The 20,307-nt window shown below is 42.3% G+C and overlaps 1 protein-coding gene across 2 annotated transcripts; it reads left to right on the plus strand.

Moving 5' to 3' along the window:
- Positions 1–700: 700 nt before the first annotated feature.
- On the plus strand, positions 701–18,974 carry LOC127009390 (probable H/ACA ribonucleoprotein complex subunit 1). 2 transcript variants are annotated; one of them, XM_050882463.1, is made up of 7 exons: positions 701–898; positions 5,656–5,748; positions 6,915–6,970; positions 7,972–8,085; positions 14,576–14,677; positions 15,926–16,067; positions 17,809–18,974. In XM_050882463.1, the coding sequence occupies exons 2-7, from the start codon at positions 5,661–5,663 to the stop codon at positions 17,997–17,999; spliced, it is 693 nt and encodes a 230-aa protein (XP_050738420.1). In that variant the 5' UTR covers positions 701–898; positions 5,656–5,660; the 3' UTR covers positions 18,000–18,974. The 2 variants fall into 2 exon arrangements, with proteins under 2 accessions (XP_050738420.1, XP_050738419.1); XM_050882462.1 differs by having other exon boundaries at positions 703–898; positions 5,659–5,748.
- Positions 18,975–20,307: the final 1,333 nt, after the last annotated feature.

Genomic DNA, 20,307 nt, shown 5'->3' on the forward strand with positions numbered 1-20,307 from the left:
CACTCGTCTCTTCACTGAGCCCCAGCAGCAGCACCATCCACTCCCTTCCAGCTCCCATTTACTCCACGTCCCATCTCGCTCAGAAACACATGCATCATCTTCGTTCTCTCCCTGTCATACTTCTTACATTCCAGCACTACATGCTGCGCACAGTCTCGTCCACACCCCTGTCACACATCTGTAATGGCACACTTTGCTGCGGGACTCAGACCATCTATAGTTCCTTGCATTCACATCCAGACACTACGCTCTAGCACGGAAAAGATCACCTCCCAGGCTTCCCTCATACCACACCTCACACTTTGGGGCCTCTTTCTCCCTGTACCAGTCGAGAGTTTCCTTTCTTTCCATCTCATTCTTCCACTTGCTCTATCACATTCTTCCACTTTCTTACATCCCACTCAAACCCCTCTCCATTTCTGTTTGTTACTCTCCATTCAAACACATTCTGCTTATCTCCAACGGGTCACCTGTACAGCAAGAGCAAGAGCAAGAACCGCCCGCACTCAGTGTTACCACATCCTCACACTGTTATGCAAGGCTTTCTTTTGTTTATAATATATTCATTCGCATTGTTTCCCCCATAAGATATACGCAGAAACTTAAGAAGAAGACTCAAAATGTACTGGAAAAACGTACTGTGGCATCTACAGACATTTCCCACACATCGATATGAATATCCCTTCTGGTAACACTGGCTATCCTCACTTGCCGCGCCAACACGTGGTCACTTGTTTACATCGCGGCGGCGTGGGAGGCGCAGGGCGGCAGGCTGGGAATATACTGTGGCCCCACAGCCTAACTAGCCCCATAAAACTCCAAAAGAAGAAGGCTGGGAATATTGTTTACTGACAATACTTACTCCGCACCGTCCACAGCATCTCCACTTGAACTAAGGGTAACATTTAACAGCTCCAAGTACATCCACGTCTGTGTGTAACTATGAAGAATCATATAAGGCAGGCTACGTTTATCAGCTTGTACTGACAGTGAATCACGGCATGCATATTTTCGCTGCTGCATCATTTGTATGCGATAGCCAGCCTGTAGGGCTTAACACACCCATACCGGTATAGCTCTACGTGTTTACTAGGGGTGCACCGGATAGTCTACCCGGCCGGATATTGATGGTTATTCGGTATTCGGTGTCCATGCCGGATAGTTCTCGTATCCGGCCGGATAAACCGGATAATTGCAAAACCAAAATAAGTTGACAATTACCTTAAAAAGACACAGATAATATTTGATTAATATTCAGGTTGAAGAGAAATATATTTGTGACAGAACAATCCTTTATTCAATGACAGACAGAAGGGGTGATCTATGAGACTATGTTCCACACACACACACACACACACACACAGTAGTATGTTTTTTTTTTTTTTTCCCTTGTGTTATTAGTGTATTAGTATGATGTAGATCCTGCTATGCCTTCGCGGGGAAAATAAAGCTGTTATTACTCTTACTATTATCATTATTATTATTATGAACACAGAGCTAGGAGAAAACACACTCATCTGGACTTTGTGGTTTTACTGTTGACTAGATGATATGGGTGAGCACAAGGATTATATACTATAAGGATAGCTCACTGAAACGTCATCGATGACATCATGACTGCGGTATGTCATCTGGTTCACTCTCACCCTGCTCTCACGGTATAAAATATACTAGAAAACCCTTATTTATTCTTATTCATGGTCAGATTTTGCGCTATTTTGATTGCTAAGGATAAGTAATTAAATTAGGCAGCTGTTGTGTTGGCTAATAGTATACAATAATATAAATAATGTGAGAAACATGGTAAACAAGCTGCAGAAATATTGCTCTGTTTACCATCGACGCTTACGTTTTCTTAACTTTTATTAACATTAGTTTTCTACAACTTAATTTGCAGGGGTACCTAATCCTGTCATATATAATGGAAGTAATTTTTTTATACATACATATATATTGTATAATATTTACGGAAATTTTTAACTAAATGAATTTACCTTTACCAAACTTTCACTATAGAGCTTTATTGGCTTTTCTTTAATGTTATCACTTTTATGGAAAATGTTTGTGTAGTGCTGCGACGGCCTGATGAATGAGCCTCCCATAACCCACTTAGCCAGTGGGGTACCTCTTTGGCCGACTCGGTAAGGAGTGGCTCTCCCGTCACGCTGGTCGCGGGTTCAATCCCAGGCAGCCGGGGAATACCCTCACTTTGTCTTGATTAATTTCTTGTGATATTTTGATACACGCAGAGGCCGTGTTGAGAAATAGGAAGGATGGAAAATAAGCTCGTCGGGGCATTACACTGGTGGCATACGGTTGGCATCCTCTCCTGCAGTTCTGTTGAGTTTCCCCGAAGGGGTAACAGGTAGGATGGCCCATGCTCCGAGGGTAATAGAAAATGGGAAGAGTTGGAGGTATGTCTCAAAGGGACATTGTGGAGTTATGTCTCAAAGGGACATTGTCAACACACAGAAATTAATCTACATAGGGGGGAAAGCCGTGTAGTGCGGCGACGGCCTGATGAACGAGCCTCCCATAACCCACTTAGCCAGTGGGGTACCTCTTTGGCCGACTCGGTAAGGAGTGGCTCTCCCGTCACGCTGGTCGCGGGTTCAATCCCAGGCAGCCGGGGAATACCCTCACTTTGTCTTGATTAATTTCTCGTGTTATTTCGATACATGCAGAGGCCGTGTTGAGAAATAGGAAGGATGGAAAATAAGCTCGTCGGGGCATTACATTTGGACCTCACCCGCGCAGACTTCACCTTCACTTTATCTTTTCGTTTGCAGGCCAAAATCCACTTCTTCAAGGTATGTTTGTCTCTAGGAAACCTAATGAACTTAACACCTTGACGACCTTCCGCAGCTGAGCCACTGTAACACCCATATACACCACAAATCACCATTTTCACTGAGTACGCTACGGTGAGAACATAGTGAAGTGAACCAGTTTGTTGCCAAGCACCATTTGTTTACATGTGTGACGTCATCCGCGGTGCATTGTGGGTAAAACAAAAGCTTAGTGAGCTACCCTTATAGGCTGAAGAGAGCGGAGCGTGGCACATCTTACCCGTCTGGTAGCCAATGTTCAACTGGGGCGAGGCGGCGAGGGTGCCGACCAATCGTGTGTAAGCATCGATGACGTATCGCTGACGTCGACCAATCACCTACCTTCTCGCGTTTTGCGGGACTTCTGGCTTAGCAATGTCAACGTCAATACTGAATTCCATTGTTACACAGGGTGCTAAGAAATTGCTAAATCCACATTGCTACATAACACTGTGGACGTATAGCAACCTGCTTTCTGAATCCGGCCCCTGGTGAGAACGGAGTCAATCTCGTCCCATACGTGTCAGTGACAAGTATGGGGCGGCTGTCTTATAGTTATACATGTCAGTGATGGGTATACGACTGTATGGCTTGCTTAGGGCCTAATTACATACTTTATTTATGATTCACCATAATAATCATGGGAAAGAAAAACCTCATAACCATTATCATTTAGTAGTATCTATCGATGTCCAATCATTGCAACAGTAACTAACCAGCCGGATATTGTTAAACTATCAAACCTATCCGGTATCCGGCCGGATAGTAAATTTCACTATCTGGTGCACCCCTAGTGTTTACAGTAGACATTATAGGGGCATGAAGGATATTAGAGCAGGTATTTACTCGTCCTGTCGAGTCCTGGGGTATGCTTGGGGTGTGCTTCCATTGGTACATATAAGAACATAGGGAGACAGCACGAGGCCGACTGGACTACACAAGGCAGCTTCAGATTCCTCCCCACTATCACCTGTCATCCTCGTCCATGTAGCTATCAAGTCTACTCTTAAAACAAGCTATCGTCCCTGCACGCACTATGTGATTGCTGAGTCTGTTCCATTCCCACACCACCCTATTGCTAAACCAATGCCTGCCTATTTCCCTCCTAAATCTATTCTTTTCTAATTTATATCCATTACTGCGTGTTCTATCCTGGTGGCTAAATCTCAGTACTTTAATTATATCGCCTTTGTTGTAACCCTTGACCCATTTGAATACTTCTATCAGATCTCCCTGCACTCTTCGTCTTTCTAGAGAATGTAAGTTGAGATGTTTCAGCCTATCTTGATATGGGAAGTTCCTCAGCCTCTGAATCATCTTGGTCATCCTCCTCGGAATGATTTTAGCAAGTTAATGTCCATTCTGTAGTGTGGGCACCAAAATTGGACAGCATAATCTAAGTGTGGCCTAACTAACGCTAAATATAGTTTGAGGATGACCTCTGCGCTTTTGTTGGTTACCGTCCTGTTAATAAAGCCTAATACCTTGTTAGCCCTATTCCTTGCACTAATACATTGCTTCCTTTGTTTTAGGTCAGAGTTCACTAACACTCCCAAATCCCTTTCACTCTATGCTCTGCCTATCGCTGTGGAGTCTAAACTATACCTGTGTAATTGGTTGCGTGTTCCTTCTCAGTATTTGATAGAAGGAGGGAATTTTCCACAAGTTTGAGAGCAGAAATTGAGTCTAAATAGTGAAACTCATCTGGCATGTGTTATTTTGAGATTAATGTACTAGCTTAACCTAACTGAACCATGTCCGTGGCAGAATCTGCCCCCTTTCGCTCCAAGTTTTCTTAATCCTTTCCTTGCACGTGGTGCGGGATGCAACTATCCCCTCAGGCGCAGTTGGGCAGCCCAATGGGGGGGTCTCTTTTAACCTCTGTATCTCAAAAACTATTCATCACAGCTAAAAACCAAAAACACCATTGGAAAGAGGAGGCCCAGATCTATAGGAGTCAGTTATGTATGCCTCTCCTGCGAAGGTACATGCACGTTCAGGGAGTGGTGAATGTGAACACTTACGTCAGTGCGTGCGGGATGATCAGCCATTTTGAGGAAACTGCGGACATCGCTCCTTGAGGTTCTGGGCCTCTGGCAAGGTAGTATTGCCAACTGCAATATTTATAACTATTTGGTCAAAGAATCAGTCAGGTGATAGGTGAAGCTATGCAAAAATACCGCTATATTGGACAAGAACATCGGCCAGTTACTCGTCCGTAGATTTTCCACGCTGGGCTGATATGATTTTCCACCAAATTTAGTGAAGAACCCACTCAATTGAAAATCCTGTTTGTGAGAAATAGTGTTGGAATACTCTCATACTCGGGAGATTTGAGTGCGGCTGGAGTTCGCAGCGAGCGTTTAGCACCACCAGCAAATACGCCTAACGCTCGCTGCGAGCGTTTAGCAATGAAAGGGTTAAAAGCTATCAGAACTCCTGTTGTGTTTGTGGCCTACCGACATCAACATGTCACTCCATACAGCACCACTATTTACCTGTAATACGTATACCATGCAGTAGCAGCATTTATCCCATTCTCGTCAATGTGCGTCAGTCTTGAGGAGGATGGTAAAGGAAGCAGCTCAAGGGCAGCAAAAAATAATAATGAGAAAAAAAAGCCCACAAATCACTAGCTGCCTCTATAAAAAAAGTTTAAAAGAGTGGCCAAAAGATGGAGTTATAGCATTTACCTGACCAAGATGGAGTACTTTTAGGTCTAAAGAGAGAAGTGGAAGGTGTCAGAAAAAGCCTTTGTACTGAAGTGGACTAGAAATAGCTCTAGGTGACATTGATGATCTCAGACTAACCTCCCCCTTCTTCCCAGCAGCTATGGCTTTCCGAGGGCGAGGTGGAGGTGGAGGGCGAGGCAGAGGGTTCCGAGGTGGTGGTGGTGGCCGAGGAGGCGGAGGTCGTGGAGGTGAGTTAAGCTGTCATTGTTTTTTATCTTTATTTTTACCTTTTTTTACTTCCTTTTTCATCATACATAATTTTTTCCATCCAGTGGCAATTCATGTAGCTACATTTTTAATTGTTTAATTATTATCCCTAAGTATGTTCTCCTCTGATACTTATTTTTTTATGCACTCATTATTCTCTATGTAGTAAAAGTTCAGTTCATTAACCCCTCCTAACCGCAAAGGTTTTTCTCGAGAGATCCCCCATAACGCAAAAGTCATCGACAAATACACTTTGAAACTGAGATAAAGTCATAAAAGATATTTTTATAGTAAATTTTCTAGCGCACCCTGATGTGAAATCCGTTTCTTTCTAGGTTGTCACATTTGGCTGGAATTCCATGATTCCCCAAAATTCCAAGTTTTTACTGGTGCGACATACAGGAAAATTTATTGAAGAAAAGTTGCTCATTTTATCGTGATGGAGTCTGAAAAATATAGTTTATAATTTTTGACCTGGAAATTTACTGCCCACAGAGAGTCAAAGTTGCAGTGAAACTCGAAAATATAATTTTTGTAGGTTTTCATTCTGGAATGAATCTCATTGAATAAAAGTTGTAGAAAATCATCTATGTAACTCAACTGTGAAATCAGATTATGATTTGGACTGACCGTTTGGATGGAATCATGACTCCCCAAAATTCCAACTTTCGCTGCCCACTCCTCTGAACACTCCTGTGAACAAGATATTGGTTCATCTAGAACATCAGGTATATCAGTGGAGGTGTCAAGACTATGGTCAGCATGCACACAACGAGCAGAAACTAAAGGAAGACCGCCGAAACAGATTGGCTGAAGGAACATAATCGCTCTGCAGACGCCATGATGCGTAGGCAGGAACTGTAGACTATTTTTATCACGGAGTTGTTTAAGGGGCAAAAAAGGTGCCAGTTAGTCACTTAGCATCGACATGTACATAGTTACGCCATTCAATTTCCAGAGAGCTTCTCGCTCTCTGACGCTAACGTCATGCTCATCGCCCTCGTCAGAAAAAATTATATAACGCCAGCGGCAGTGGCATTGTTAAGGGGTTAATCTTACATTTTTCTCCTTTACAGATTATCCAATTTTTTACTACACTGAACCTTCCAATTTCCTTCCCCTTTTTCACCATTCGTTTCATCCGCAGGTTTCCAAGGGGGCTGGGGTGGCGGTGGCAGGTACGACCAGGGACCCCCAGACGAAGTGAGTGACTGTGGAAGAAAAGGTTAACCCAGTAGCTGCGGGGATCATTTTTCTTAAAGTCTCCTAAGCAAATTAATGAGAAAAATCAGCACTCATGCACATCATTATATAGATACAGATAACTCTCGATTTACGCGAGTATTGCGTCCTTGAAGAGGTTGCGTAAATCAAAAACAATGTAAATCAAACAAGAGGTAAGTTTCTATCGAAAAATAAATATTCACTTCATTTAGTGGAGAGAGAGAGAGAGAGAGAGAGAGAGAATATCCATATCACCGAGATATCCACTCAGTCACTCAGTCTCAGGCTCACTCGTGTGAGGAAGAAATGAGGGACACCATGAGCGACTGGCTCGTATTGGTACTGGTACCGAACAGTCTGGTACCAGTACCGTACCGTATAGCTGGTACCGTTAGTACTGGTACTGTTAGTACCGGTACTGGTACCGGTACCTGCCCACCCCTATTGTTGAGTTGCGTGGCAGCGTGGGTGCTGTATTGTTGTTCAAGTGGCGCGCGGGAAGAACTGAGCTCAGCTGTGTGGCTGCGGCGCTGTGTGAGTCCAGTTGCATGAGACATCTGGTGGCCACTCCATAAAATATCGCATATAAGTGGAAAAACGTGTAAATTAAACATTTATTTGGATTTTGGATCCCGCGTTATTTAAAAAACTCGTGAACCAAACTCGCGTAAATCGAGAGTTACCTGTATCAATGCATTTGTCATCAGTTTGTGCACCTTTTACTTTGGGTGGTTTATGTCAAGCCAAAAGTGTGGCCTGTCGCTGGTACGCGGCAAAACCAAAAGTGTGGCCTGTCGCTGCTACTGGGTTGAAATTTGTTACATTGATATTTGTTGGTGCCCTACCTCTGTCCCTCCTCTTCTACAATCTTCTGTATTATCTTGTCCTCTTTCTCCTCTGTGTCTTGGGTGTTTTGGGGCTGCTGAAAAGGTGGCTTATAGTGTCTGCACGTATTCCTCACACCAGCTTCCTCCTCACAGGTCTTTGAGTTCGGGGAAGTCATGCACACATGTCAGGGCGACTTGGTGTGCAACGTGACCCACAAGGATGTCCCTCACTTCAACGCACCAATCTACATGGAGAACAAGGAGCAGGTGCGTGTGGGGGGATATGGTTGTAAAATATCCCCGTAATTTTGAACTAGGAAACTTTCCATGGGAACTTTGAGAGTTGAGAAAAATTTACAAGTATGGCTATGGTGCCTTTGGGCTTTTTATTTTTTATTTTTATTTTTTAGGCTGAGGTTATTGTTGCCACTTTAGACTTCAGTTTTAGGGGGCTGTTAGTGAATGTCCTTGAGTCCGGTGGTGGCACAGGCAGGATCGTTTAAGAGACGCCTATTGAGGCTCATGTCTCCCTCCGGTTAACATAACCTAACAAAACCCCAAACAGTTATTATAGGTCTTGGCTCATAAAATTTATTTATGCTTCCTTAACCCCTAAAGAGCGGGTAGAGGGCGATTTTCTGCTTGCAGAGTGTGTGCCGTGTTGATAAAATTTGGGAAAATATTTTTCCTCTTCAATGCCCTACGTGGCAATTTCAGACAAAACAAAATAATTCATAGTGCTACAAACCATCAATCTTTCATCTACATTTTGAAAGAAACTAGAAGTCCCTTGGTTGCATCATGGTGGAGGTATGTTGTTGGGAAGTACAAATCTTGGCGGGAAAGTGGATGACGGGAATTCCTGCACCCGCCTTTCCCCGCACGAGGGGGAATAGGCGTACCTAACAATCACCAAATGGGGGCGTACAAACTTGGCGGAGGGACTTTTTTGGCAGCCATAGCCGGTAGCAGGCTAAAGAGTAGCCTTTCCAGATATTTTGTATTTATTTATTAATGATCCACGAGACATCCTAGACATCAAAGTATGTACTTATCTTTGTATTCATTCATACACACACTGGTAATATTTCTGTGGTCTGATTCACTTATTAGAGTGAAATTCTATTGTGATAAAACCGTCACAAATTCTTGTCACAAGTAAAAATGAAACTAGTAATTTAAGTTTTGCCACCATGAAATATACACAAATAGATAAATATGAAAGCTCACGAAGTCACAATAAGTGACATCACCTGCTTTGCGCAGTAAAAGTTTACTATTTTAGGTATCTGATACCTGTAATATGGCGGGCTGCTGCTGCCTCGGCCACAGATTATTGCCAGATTGTCGTACTCAGCCGATTATATTTCCCAACTTCCTACCCCCGAACTGTCTTCTGGGCTCCAATAATGAAACTAATTTACATTTATCGTTAAAAAAGTTAGATTCTGATGTTTCTTGGCAATAGTTAGGCGTCAGAAACCGTTAAATACTGTGCTCTGAGTATGACAATCTGGCAGCAGAGTATATGTATTTTCATATTATTGTTCTGTTGTTTATTCAATGTTGTATTCAAGAAAAAGAAAACTTATAATTTTAGTTAGTTTTTGGTTATAAGGATTCTTTACGAAATACAATTATAACATTACCTTCTTTTACTTAGGAAACGTCCTGAATCCTGGATTGGCTATGGTGATGTTAGGTGCGCCTATTCCCACTAGCTGTCCTTTAGGGGTTAATAATGAGACTTTCTATACAACAAAGTGAGGTCAGTCTTTGTTGATTTATACCACAAGGACCTGGCTATCATTTGTTTGAAGGTACCCTAAACTTATGCTAACTTAATTACCTAATAACTAAATACCCTAACTTAACCTAACAGATTTTTTTTTCTTTTTTTTTTACAACAAAAGGAGACCGCTCAAGGGCACACAAAAAAAACAATAATAAAAAACCCCCCCGCTACTTGCAGCTCCCAAAAAGAATCCAAAGAGGTAGCCGAAAGAGAGGTCAATTTTGGGAGGAGAGGTGTCCAGATACCCTTCTCTTGAAAGAGTTCAAGTCGTAGGCAGGAGGAAATACAGAAGAAGGAAGATTGTTCCAGAGTTTACCAGCATAAGGGATGAAAGAGTGAAGATGCTGGTTAACTCTTGCATAAGGGGTTTGGACAGTATAGGGATGAGCATGAGTAGAAAGTCGCGTGAAGCGAGGCCGCGGGAGGGGGGGAGGCATGCAGTTGGCAAGTTCAGAAGAGCAGTCAGCGTGAAAATATCGATAGAAGATAGAAAGAGAGGCAACATGGCGGGGTAAACTAAGAGGTAGAAGACTATCAGTGAGAGAAGGAGAGCTGATGAGATGAAGAGACTTAGACTCCACTCTGTCCAGAAAAGCTGTGTGAGTGGAGCCCCCCCACACGTGAGATGCATACTCCATACGAGGGCGGACAATGCCCTTGTATATGGATAGCAACTGTGCGGGGGAGAAGAACTGGCGGAGACAATACAGAACGCCCAACCTCGAGGAAGCTGATTTAGTTAGAGAGGAGATGTGAAGTTTCCAGTTGAGATTTTAAGTTAAGGATAGACCAAGGATGTTTAGTGTTGAAGATGGTGACAGACAGCTGAGTGTTGTCGAAGAATAGGGGATAGGTGTTTGGAAGATTGTGTCGAGTTGATAGGTGGAGAAATTGAGTTTTTGAGGCATTGAAGGACACAAGGTTCCTTCTGCCCCAATTGGAAATGATAGCAAGGTCTGAGGTTAAGCGTTCTGCAGCCTCCAGCCTGGAGTCATGCAATTCCTGTTGAGAGGGTCTTCTGTTGAAAGAAGTTGAATAATGCAGAGTGGAGTCATCAGCGTATGAGTGGATAGGACAGTTTGTTATGGAAAGAAGATCATTGATGAATATCAGGAAGAGAGTGGGTGATAGGACAGAGCCCTGTGGAATACCACTGTTAATAGGTTTAGGGGAAGAACAGTGATCATCTACCACAGCAGAGATAGAACGGCCAGAAAGGAAACTGGAGATAAAGGAACAGAGAGAAGGATAGAATCCGAAAGAGGGCAGTTTAGAAAGCAAAGACTTGTGCCAGACTCTATCGAAGGCTTTCGATATGTCTAGCGCAACTGAGAAAGTTTCACTGAAATGGCTAAAAGAAGGTGACCAAGAATCAGTTAAGAGAGCAAGAAGATCGCCAGTAGAACGCCCCTTGCGGAACCCATACTGGTGATCAGATAGAAGGTTAGAAGTGGAAAGGTGCTTTTGAATCTTCCGGTTAAGGATTGATTCAAAAGCTTTAGATAGACAGGAAAGTAAAGCTATAGGGCTGTAGTTTGAGGGATTGGAATGGTCACCCTTCTTAGGCACAGGCTGTACAAAGGCGTACTTCCAGCAGGAAGGAAAGGTAGATGTTGACAGGCAGAGACGAAAGAGTTTGACCAGGCAGGGTGACAGCACGGAAGCACAGTTTTTAAGGACAATAGGAGGCACTCCATCAGGTCCATAAGCCTTCCGAGAGTTGAGGCCAGAGGGGGCATATAAAACATCATTATGAAGAATCTTAATAATAGGCATAAAGGAGTCAGAGGGGGGATAAGTAGGAGGAATATGCCCAGAATCGTCCAGAGTGGAGTTGTTACAGAAAGTTTGAGTGAAGGGTTCAGCCTTAGAGATAGAAGAGACCGCAGTGCTGCCGTCTGGGTTAAGAAGAGGTGGGTAAGAGGAAGAAGTGAAACTGGAGGAGATATTTTTGGCTAAGTGCCAGAAGTCTCTGGAAGAATTAGAGAAAGCAAGGTGTTGACATTTGCTATGGATAAAGGAGTTTTTGGTAAGTCGAAGAATAGATTTGGCACAATTCCGGGCAGAAATGTAAAGGTCATGGTTAGCGGGAGTTCGAAGGCTCTGGTACCTTTTGTGAGCTGCCTCTCTATCTTTGACAGCACGAGAGCAAGCATGATTATACCAAGGCTTTTTAGCGTGAGGAGGAGAGAAAGTACGTGGAATGTATGCCTCCATTCCTGAGACAATCACCTCTGTGATGCGCTGGACACACACAGAGGGGTCTCTATCCTGGAAGCAGTAATCATTCCACGGGAAATCGGAAGAGTACATCCTCAGGTTGTCCCACCGAGCTGAAGCAAAATGCCAGAAGCATTACCTCTTCGGTGGGTCCAGAGGGTGTACAGGAGCGATAAGACAGAATACAGAAATAAGGTTGTGATCAGAGGAACCCAACGGAGAGAACAGTTTGACAGGGTAAGCAGAAGGGTTAGAGTCAAGGAAGAGGTCTAGTATGTTGTGCTGGTCTTCAAGACGGTCAGGAATATGTATAGGGTGCTGAACCAACTGCTCTAGGTCATTGAGGAGAGCAAAGTTGTAGGCTTGTTCACCAGGCTGGTCAGTGAAAGAGGATGAAAGCCCAAAGCTGGTGGTGAACATTGAAATCTCCCAAGATGGAGATTTCAGCGAAGGGAGAGTGGGTCAAGATGTGCTCCACTTTAGAGTTAGGTAGTCAAAGAATTTTACATAGTTAGTAGAATTAGGTGAGAGATAAACAGCACAGATGTATTTAGCAACAATGACAATGAAGTCTTAGCCAGATGGTGGAAAATTCAGAAGAGTCAAGGTCGTGGGCACGAGAGCAAGTGATGTCATTGTGCATGTAGGCGCAACATCCAGCTTTGGATTAAAATTTAGAATAGAGATAGTAGGAGGGAACAGAGTAGAGATTGCTGTCAGTAGCCTCAGAAACCTGTGTTTCAGTGAGGAAGAGAAAGTGAGGTTTAGAGGAGGAGAGGTGTTCCACAGAATGATAATTAGAACAAAGACCGCGAATGTTGCAGAAATTGATCAGAAAAAGGTTCGAGGAGTTATCAAGACACCTCTCAGGTCGGCAGCCAGAAGGGGAGTCCTCCCTGGGGGAAGTTGGGTTAAGTTTAGGGTATCTTCAAATACATGATAACCAGTCCCTTATGGTACATCCACAAAGAATGACTTAACTTTTTTGTTTAGAAAGTCTCATTAATAAGGAAGCATATATGAATTTTCTGAGTCAAGACCTATAGTAACTGTTTGGGGTTTTGTTGGGTTAGGTTAGGTTAAGTTTAGGGTATCTTCAAACACATGGAGTATGCATCTCATGTGTTGGGGGGCTCCATTCACACAGCTCTCCTTGACAGAGTGGAGTCTAAGGCTTTTCGTCTCATCAGCTCTCCTCATACTGAAAGTCTTCTACCTCTTAAATTCCACCGCCATGTTGCCTCTCTTTCTATCTTCTATTGATATTTTCATGCTGACTGCTCTTCTGAACTTGCTAACTGCATGCCTCCCCTCTTCCCTCGGCCCCGCTGCTCACGGCTTGCTACTCATGCTCGTCCCTATACTGTCCAAACCCCGTTTGCAAGAGTTAACCAGCATCTTCATTCTTTCATCCCTTACACTGGTGAACTCTGAAACAATCTTCCTTCATCTGTATTTCCTCCTGCCCATGACTTGAACTCTTTCAAAAGGTGGGTGTCAGGACACCTCTCCTCCCAGAATTGACCTCTCTTTTGGCCACTCTGTTAGCTTTTTAGGAGCAGCAAGTAGCGGGCTTTTTTTTCATTATTGTTTTTTTTTTTTTGTGCCCTTGAGCTGTCTCCTTTGCTGTAAAAAAAAAAAATAAAAAAAATAAAGTACCCAGCACCTTATGGTATAAATCCACAAAAAATGACTGACTTTGTTGTATTGAAAATCTCATTATTAATGAGACTCTATACAAGAAAGTGAAGTCACTTTTGAATTATACCATAAGGGGCTAGCTATCGTGTGTTGGAAGATACCCTAAACTTAACCCAACAAAACCCAAAACAGTTACTATAGGTCTTGACTCAGAAAATTCATATATGCGTCCTTACTAATGAGACATTCTATACAACAAAGTGAGGTTATTTTTTGTTGATTTATACCATTAGGGGCTGGCTATCATGTGTTTGAAGATACCCTTAACTTAATTTAGCTTAACCTAAGAAAACCTAACAAAACTTGAAACAGTTTTGACTCTGAAAATTCATATATGCCTCCTTACTAATAAGACTTTCTATGCAACAAAGTGAAGTTATTATTTGTTGATTTATACCATAAGGGGCTGGCTATCATGTGTTTGAAGATACCCTAAACTTAACCTAACAAAACATAACAAAACCCAAAACAGTCTTGACTGAAAATTCATATATGCTTTCTTACTAATGAGACTTTCTATACAACAAAGTGAGGTCATTCTTTCTTGATTTATACCATAAGGTGCTGGCTATCATGTGTTTGAAGATACCTTAAACTTAACCTAACAAAACATACCAAAATCCAAAACAGTCTTGACTCTGAAAATTCATGTATGCTTCCTTACTGATGATACTTTCTATACAACAAAGTGAGGTTATTCTTTCTTGATTTATATCATAAGGTGCTGGCCATCATGTGTTTGAAAATTCCTCAAACTTATCCTAACTTAACAAAATCACAAAAAGTTACCATACCTCTTGACTCAGAAGAACTTATGCTTCCTTACTGACTGAGTGAGGTCATTCTTTGTTAATTTGTGCCATGAACTGTCACTATGCATACTACTATTACTACTACTACTACTATTTTTACTACTACTATTGTTACTACTACTACTACTACTATTATTACTACTACTACTATTATTATTACTACTACTACTACTACTACTACTACTACTACTACTACTATACTACTACTACTTTTATTTCTGCCTCACAGATTGGCAAAGTGGATGAAATCTTTGGCAGCCCGATGCAGAAGTTTGTGTCCGTTAAACTGGATGAGAATATTAAGGCTTCCTCGTTTGAGAAGCTCTCAAAGGTATGTGTGTATTTACCTAGTTGTGAAATACGGGAAAAGAGCCGTACTAGGCTCGTGCTGTCCCGTCTCCATAATGCTTATTATCCAGTTTGGCTTTAAATTCATGAATCGTTTTTGCACACACAATCTCCTTGTCAAGTCCGTTCCATGTTGTTATGCTTCTGCATGGAAAACTGTATTTCTTGATGTCTCTCCTACAGTCGCTCTTCTTCAATTTCTTACCATTGCCTCTTGTCACACTTCTGTCACGTTCCACTGGGTCTTCCCTGTCCAATTTCTCCAATCCCTCTTGTATCCTGTACAATGCTATTAGGTCCCCTCTCTCTCTTCTTCTCTCCAGTGTTGTTAGTCCCAATTTCTCCAGTCTTTCTTCATAAGTATGTTCTCTCAGAGTTTCCGGTAATTTAGTCGCTGCTCTTTGTATTCTTTCCAACTTTCTAATTTCTTTCTTCAATCTAGGTGACCACACTAATGCTGCATATTCCAGTCTTGGACGTATCATTGATGTTATTAGATTCTTCACCATTTCTTCATCTAAATATGAAATGCTGCTTTTATGTTTCTAAGAAGATTGTATGTTTCCCCAGTTATCCGGTCTATATGTTTTCCAAAGGATAACTTGTCTGTTATGATCACTCCCAGATCTTTTTCTTAATTTTTTTTCATGATTCTTACATTACTCGGAGAGTAGTTCCCCGATATTCGTCTACTGCTCTTACCAAACTACATCACGCTACACTTCTCTGTATTGAGTGTCATTTCCCATTTGCGTGACCATTCGCTTATTCTATCGAGATCTTGGCTCAGGGCTACACAGTCATCTTCATTAGCCACCCTCCTCATTATTTTAGCATCATCAGCAAACATATTCATATAGCTTGTCACCCCTTCTGTCATGTCATTAATATATATTACAAACATAATCGAAGCCAACACCGATCCTTGGGTGTGTGTGGGTATGTTGCATGGGGGTATGGAAGGGTAAGGGTATGGATATTTTTTCATCTTTCTTCCTTCCCTTCTTTTCATTTCTTTCCATTTTTTTTTTATTCCTTCTATGTTATTATTATCATTATTAATATGTCTATAACTTGCATAATTTTTCTGTATGTTGTTATTATTTTTGTTATTATGTATTGTCATTATCACTTATATTATTCACTATTGTTATTATTCTTACTCTATATCCTGATCACATATTACCATTCACCTGTTCATTTTCATTGTTATTTTTCTTCTTTTCCGCAGATCTATATCAACCCCGCCAAGCTGCTACCGCTGCACATGTTCTTGCCAGGCAACAAGTCACGGGGCGGCGGCCGGGGGCGGGGCGGCGGCCGGGGCGGACCAGGAGGACGGGGCGGTGGGCGTGGTGGAAGAGGAGGGAGAGGTGGGTATCGTGTGTGTGTGTGTGTGTGTGTGTATTAACCTAGTTGCTTTCCGTTCCTTATCATAATTTAAATGGGAGGGGAACTTTTTATTCTCTCACTTATTTGTTTTTTCCTCCTTTTTCACTTTCCAGGAGGGAGAGGTGGGTATTGTATATATTGTGTGCATTTACCTTGTTGTAGTATACAGGCCTTGAGCTACACTTAAGGACATAAGAACGCAGGAGTCTACAAGAGGGCGGTAGGCCTGTACAAGGCAGCTCCTTTGACCCTAAGCTCCCGTGTATCTAATCCCACTTAATATCGCTGTCCATGAATTTATCTAGTCTATTTTTGAATGTGACAATTGTATTGGCACTCACCACATGACTGCTAAGCCTATTCTACTCATCCACCACCCTGTTAGTAAACCAATTTTTGCCTATGTCCCTGTTGAATCTGAATTTATCCAGTTTAAACCCATTACTTCGTGTCCTACCCGGTTCTCTTACCAACAAAACCTTATGAATGTCTCCCTTATTAAAGCCCTTCATCCATTTATAAACCTCGATCATGTCTCCACGCACCCTTCGCCTTTCTAGAGAATGCAAGTTTAACTGTTTGAGTCTTTCCTCGTATGGCAAGTTTCTCAACCCCTGAATCATCTTAGTCATCCTCCTCTGCACCGATTCTAACATTTTGATATCCATTCTATAGTAAGGTGACCAGAACTGAACTGCATAGTCAAGATGAGGTCTAACTAATGCTAAATATAGTTTGAGGAAGACTTCGGGGCTTCTGTTGCTTACGCTCCTTGAAATAAATCCCAGTACCCTATTAGCTCGATTTCTAGCTTGAATGCATTGTGCCCTTGGGCGGAGATCAGAGCTCACTAAGACCCCTAAATCCCTCTCGCACCCAGACCTGCTTATGAGAGTGTCATTTAAGCAATAGTTATGTGAGGGGTTGTTCCTACCTACACTCAGAATACTGCACTTCCCTACATTGAACTCCATCTGCCATTTATCCGCCCAGTCATACAATCTGTTGAGTTCACCTTGGAGTATACTAGCGTCCTGATCCGACTCAATTACTCTACCGATCTTGGTATCATCTGCAAATTTACTAACATCACTACTAATTCCTGTATCTAAGTCATTGATATAAATAATAAACAAAAGTGGACCTAATACCGAACCTTGTGGGACCCCACTCGTAACACATCCCCAGTCAGATCTTTTACCATTGATTTGCACTCTTTGCTTCCTATTGCTAAGCCACGCCTTGACCCAGTTCAAAACTTTACCCTCTACTTGTATGGCCCTGTCTCCGTATCTATAGTTGCTGGGCCTTCCATGGACTTTTATGTGATGCTAGTGTGTGCGTGTGTTGATTGTAGTTACTTATCATTTGCAGCATCCTCTTATTCGGCCAGCAACACTACCATCTATAAATAGGTCTGCCACAAAGGACTGCTCTGTACCTCTCTCTCAGCATGTAAATCCTTCATCTCTTCATTTATCCTCCTTACTCTCTCTTATGGGGTTGGACAGGGTTTGGGTCTCTTTCCCACTCTTGAGGATCATTTACTAAGCCTTTTATAGATCGTAAAAACAGTAAACGGCTTTCTGGCATTCCCTAGGCACTTTGTAACCATCATTTTTAGTATAAAGTAGTTGTAGTAGTAGTAGTAGTTGTAATTATAGTTGTAGTAATAATATTAGTAATGATGCTTTCTAACTCCTCCTTTTCTTCTTTCCACAGGTGGCTCCTTTGGAAGAGGAGGAGGAGGAGGCGGCTTCGGAAGAGGAGGGAGCTTTGGGGGAGGAGGAGGAAGAGGATTTGGGGGAAGAGGAGGGGGCTTTGGGGGACGAGGAGGAGGAGGAGGAGGCTTTGGGGGACGAGGAGGAGGAGGAGGCTTTGGGGGAAGAGATAAAGTATTTAAACGGTACTAAGTAATTAAGAGATAAAGTATGGAAATGGTACAATAAGTCTCTTTTATCTGAAAATCATGGGACTTTAAAAGTGTCGTTAAATAAAAATTTTCGTATGAACGATAATCTACAAAATACAAGGGAAAATAGATTAAATAAACGAGCTGACGAAATTTGTTGACAAACTTCTCTGCAGCGTCCATGTCAGCCAAATTTTTTTCACCACACATCTTGTTTCTTGATGCAATGTTTTTTTTTTTTTTTTAAACTTTTGGAGCCAACCAATAAAGAATTCTCATGGCTCTTTCAGTTCCATGAATTCATAGAAATGCTTAGCCTTTTCTATGATGAACAATACATATGTACTTTCAAATATACACACAGATAAAAGGTTCATTAAGTTTTTATATGTGTGTGTTTGTGTGTATGTGTGTGTGTGTAGCAAAAGCAATCACAAGCAGACATATGTACTTTCATATATACATACATAAAGGGTTCATGCAAGTTTTTATATGTGTGTGTATGAATCGGTTTGTACGTTAGGGCCGGATTTAGACCTGGGGTGGGTTTGGGGCACTTCACGTTCGAGGGGCCTTCAACATAGGAATTATATTTATAATTTACATTACAAATGAATGAAATAATTTTGTTTTAAAGGAATGAATTTTTTTTATAAAGGAAGTCCTTGGGTTGGGGTGGAGGGGGCTGTATTACAGGGGGGCTCAGGGCAATTACCCCCTTTGCCCACTTATAAATCCGGCCCTGTGTATGTCAATGTAATGGGATATGTATGTAAGTAAATTTTTGAAGTTGATAAATTTACAGTTGGTATATCATGTTTTTCCTGGCATTTTTTTCTGAAGATTATTATTACTTCATCAACATGGATCTTAGCCAGGCAAATTAACTTATTCATCTATTTTACCTGGATTGATGCCAAACTGCAAAGTCCACAAGAGGTTTATATTATGTTAATGGAATAAAATAATTTTTTTATCCTTTTTATCATTTAGTGATGTTTGTTCCAGACAAATTGGTGCCCTGTGTCCCTCCGGGAATGAGCACTGCGCCAGCCCTGCCAGCTGCCAGTGGCCCCTCTTGGGGTGGACGAAAAGTGGCTACGGGCGGAGGGGGGTCTCCATCTGTCCCTGGGAAGGGGAGGAGGGAGGAGCTCCTTAGGGTGGCATGTATAAATGTGAATGGGATGAATAAGGAAGGGAAGAGAAGGAAGATAATAAACGAATTCCAGAAAGGAAAGGTTGATGTATTAAGAGTGAGTGAGATGCATATGAAAGGTAGTGGTGCTTGGGAGTGTGGGAGTAAGGGCGAGGAGAGGCTGTGGAGGAGGGGGTGAAGGGGGAGACGGGTGTGTGTTATTGGCCTCCCCATGAGTGTGGGCTGGAGTGGATGGGCATGGGTGGTGTGGTTCGAGGATAGTGTGGATGACGGGGAAGATAGGGATAGTAAGGTATGCATGGGTGTGTGTATATGCACCAGTGAATGATAAGGGAAGGAAAGGCATGAGTGGGATGAAGAGATTCTGGGAGGACTTAGGACAGTGTTTAAAAACTTTGGAAGTGAAAGAAGAATTCTTGTGTTAGGAGATATGAATGCAAAAGTTGGAAGCAGGGAGATTGGTGGTGTGGTTGGGAAAAGGGGGGTGGATGGAGTGAATGAGAATGGACAATACCTTGTGGATGTTTGTGCTGAGGGGGGTCTGTTCTTGGCAAACACCTTCCACCACAAACTAATACCGTTACTGTTGATGAGGTTTCAGGCCCCAGTCTGCCGCCGTAGCAGCGCTCCACAGGGCCTCCAACATTATAACAGTAATATTAGCATCGAAAGTTGTCCTCAATCCTCAAGTTTGTAAAGTCGTAGGAGTTAGTGAATAAGCGAGTCTTCAGCACTTTCTTGAAGATTGCCAGACAGCCACTATTCTTAACATCCCTGGGTAAATCATTATGGAGCCGCGGGGCACTCTTCTCAAATGCTCTGAAACCCAGTTCCAGGTTGACTCTGGACTCATAAGAGTCTATACCGTTCTGCACTGTGTCTCAGTAACATGGCAGTGTCCAAATGAAAATCCTGTGGTAAATTTCTCATATATCCAGGTTTACCAAGTGGCATTGCTTGATAAGTAAAGACACATTTTGTTGACTATTTGTGCCTTAATGGGTATCCAATGCAAGTCTATAAGTGCAGGTGTTATTCTCTCACGTGGCTCCAGACCCTTAATTAGCCTTGCAACTCTGTTCATGACAAGTTGTAATTTCTTCAGCAGATATTTAGGAAGGCCATAATAAAGTGAGTTACAATAATCCAGTTT

This window comes from Eriocheir sinensis, chromosome 40 (genome assembly GCF_024679095.1).
Source record: "Eriocheir sinensis breed Jianghai 21 chromosome 40, ASM2467909v1, whole genome shotgun sequence".
NCBI classification, from domain to species: domain Eukaryota; kingdom Metazoa; phylum Arthropoda; class Malacostraca; order Decapoda; family Varunidae; genus Eriocheir; species Eriocheir sinensis.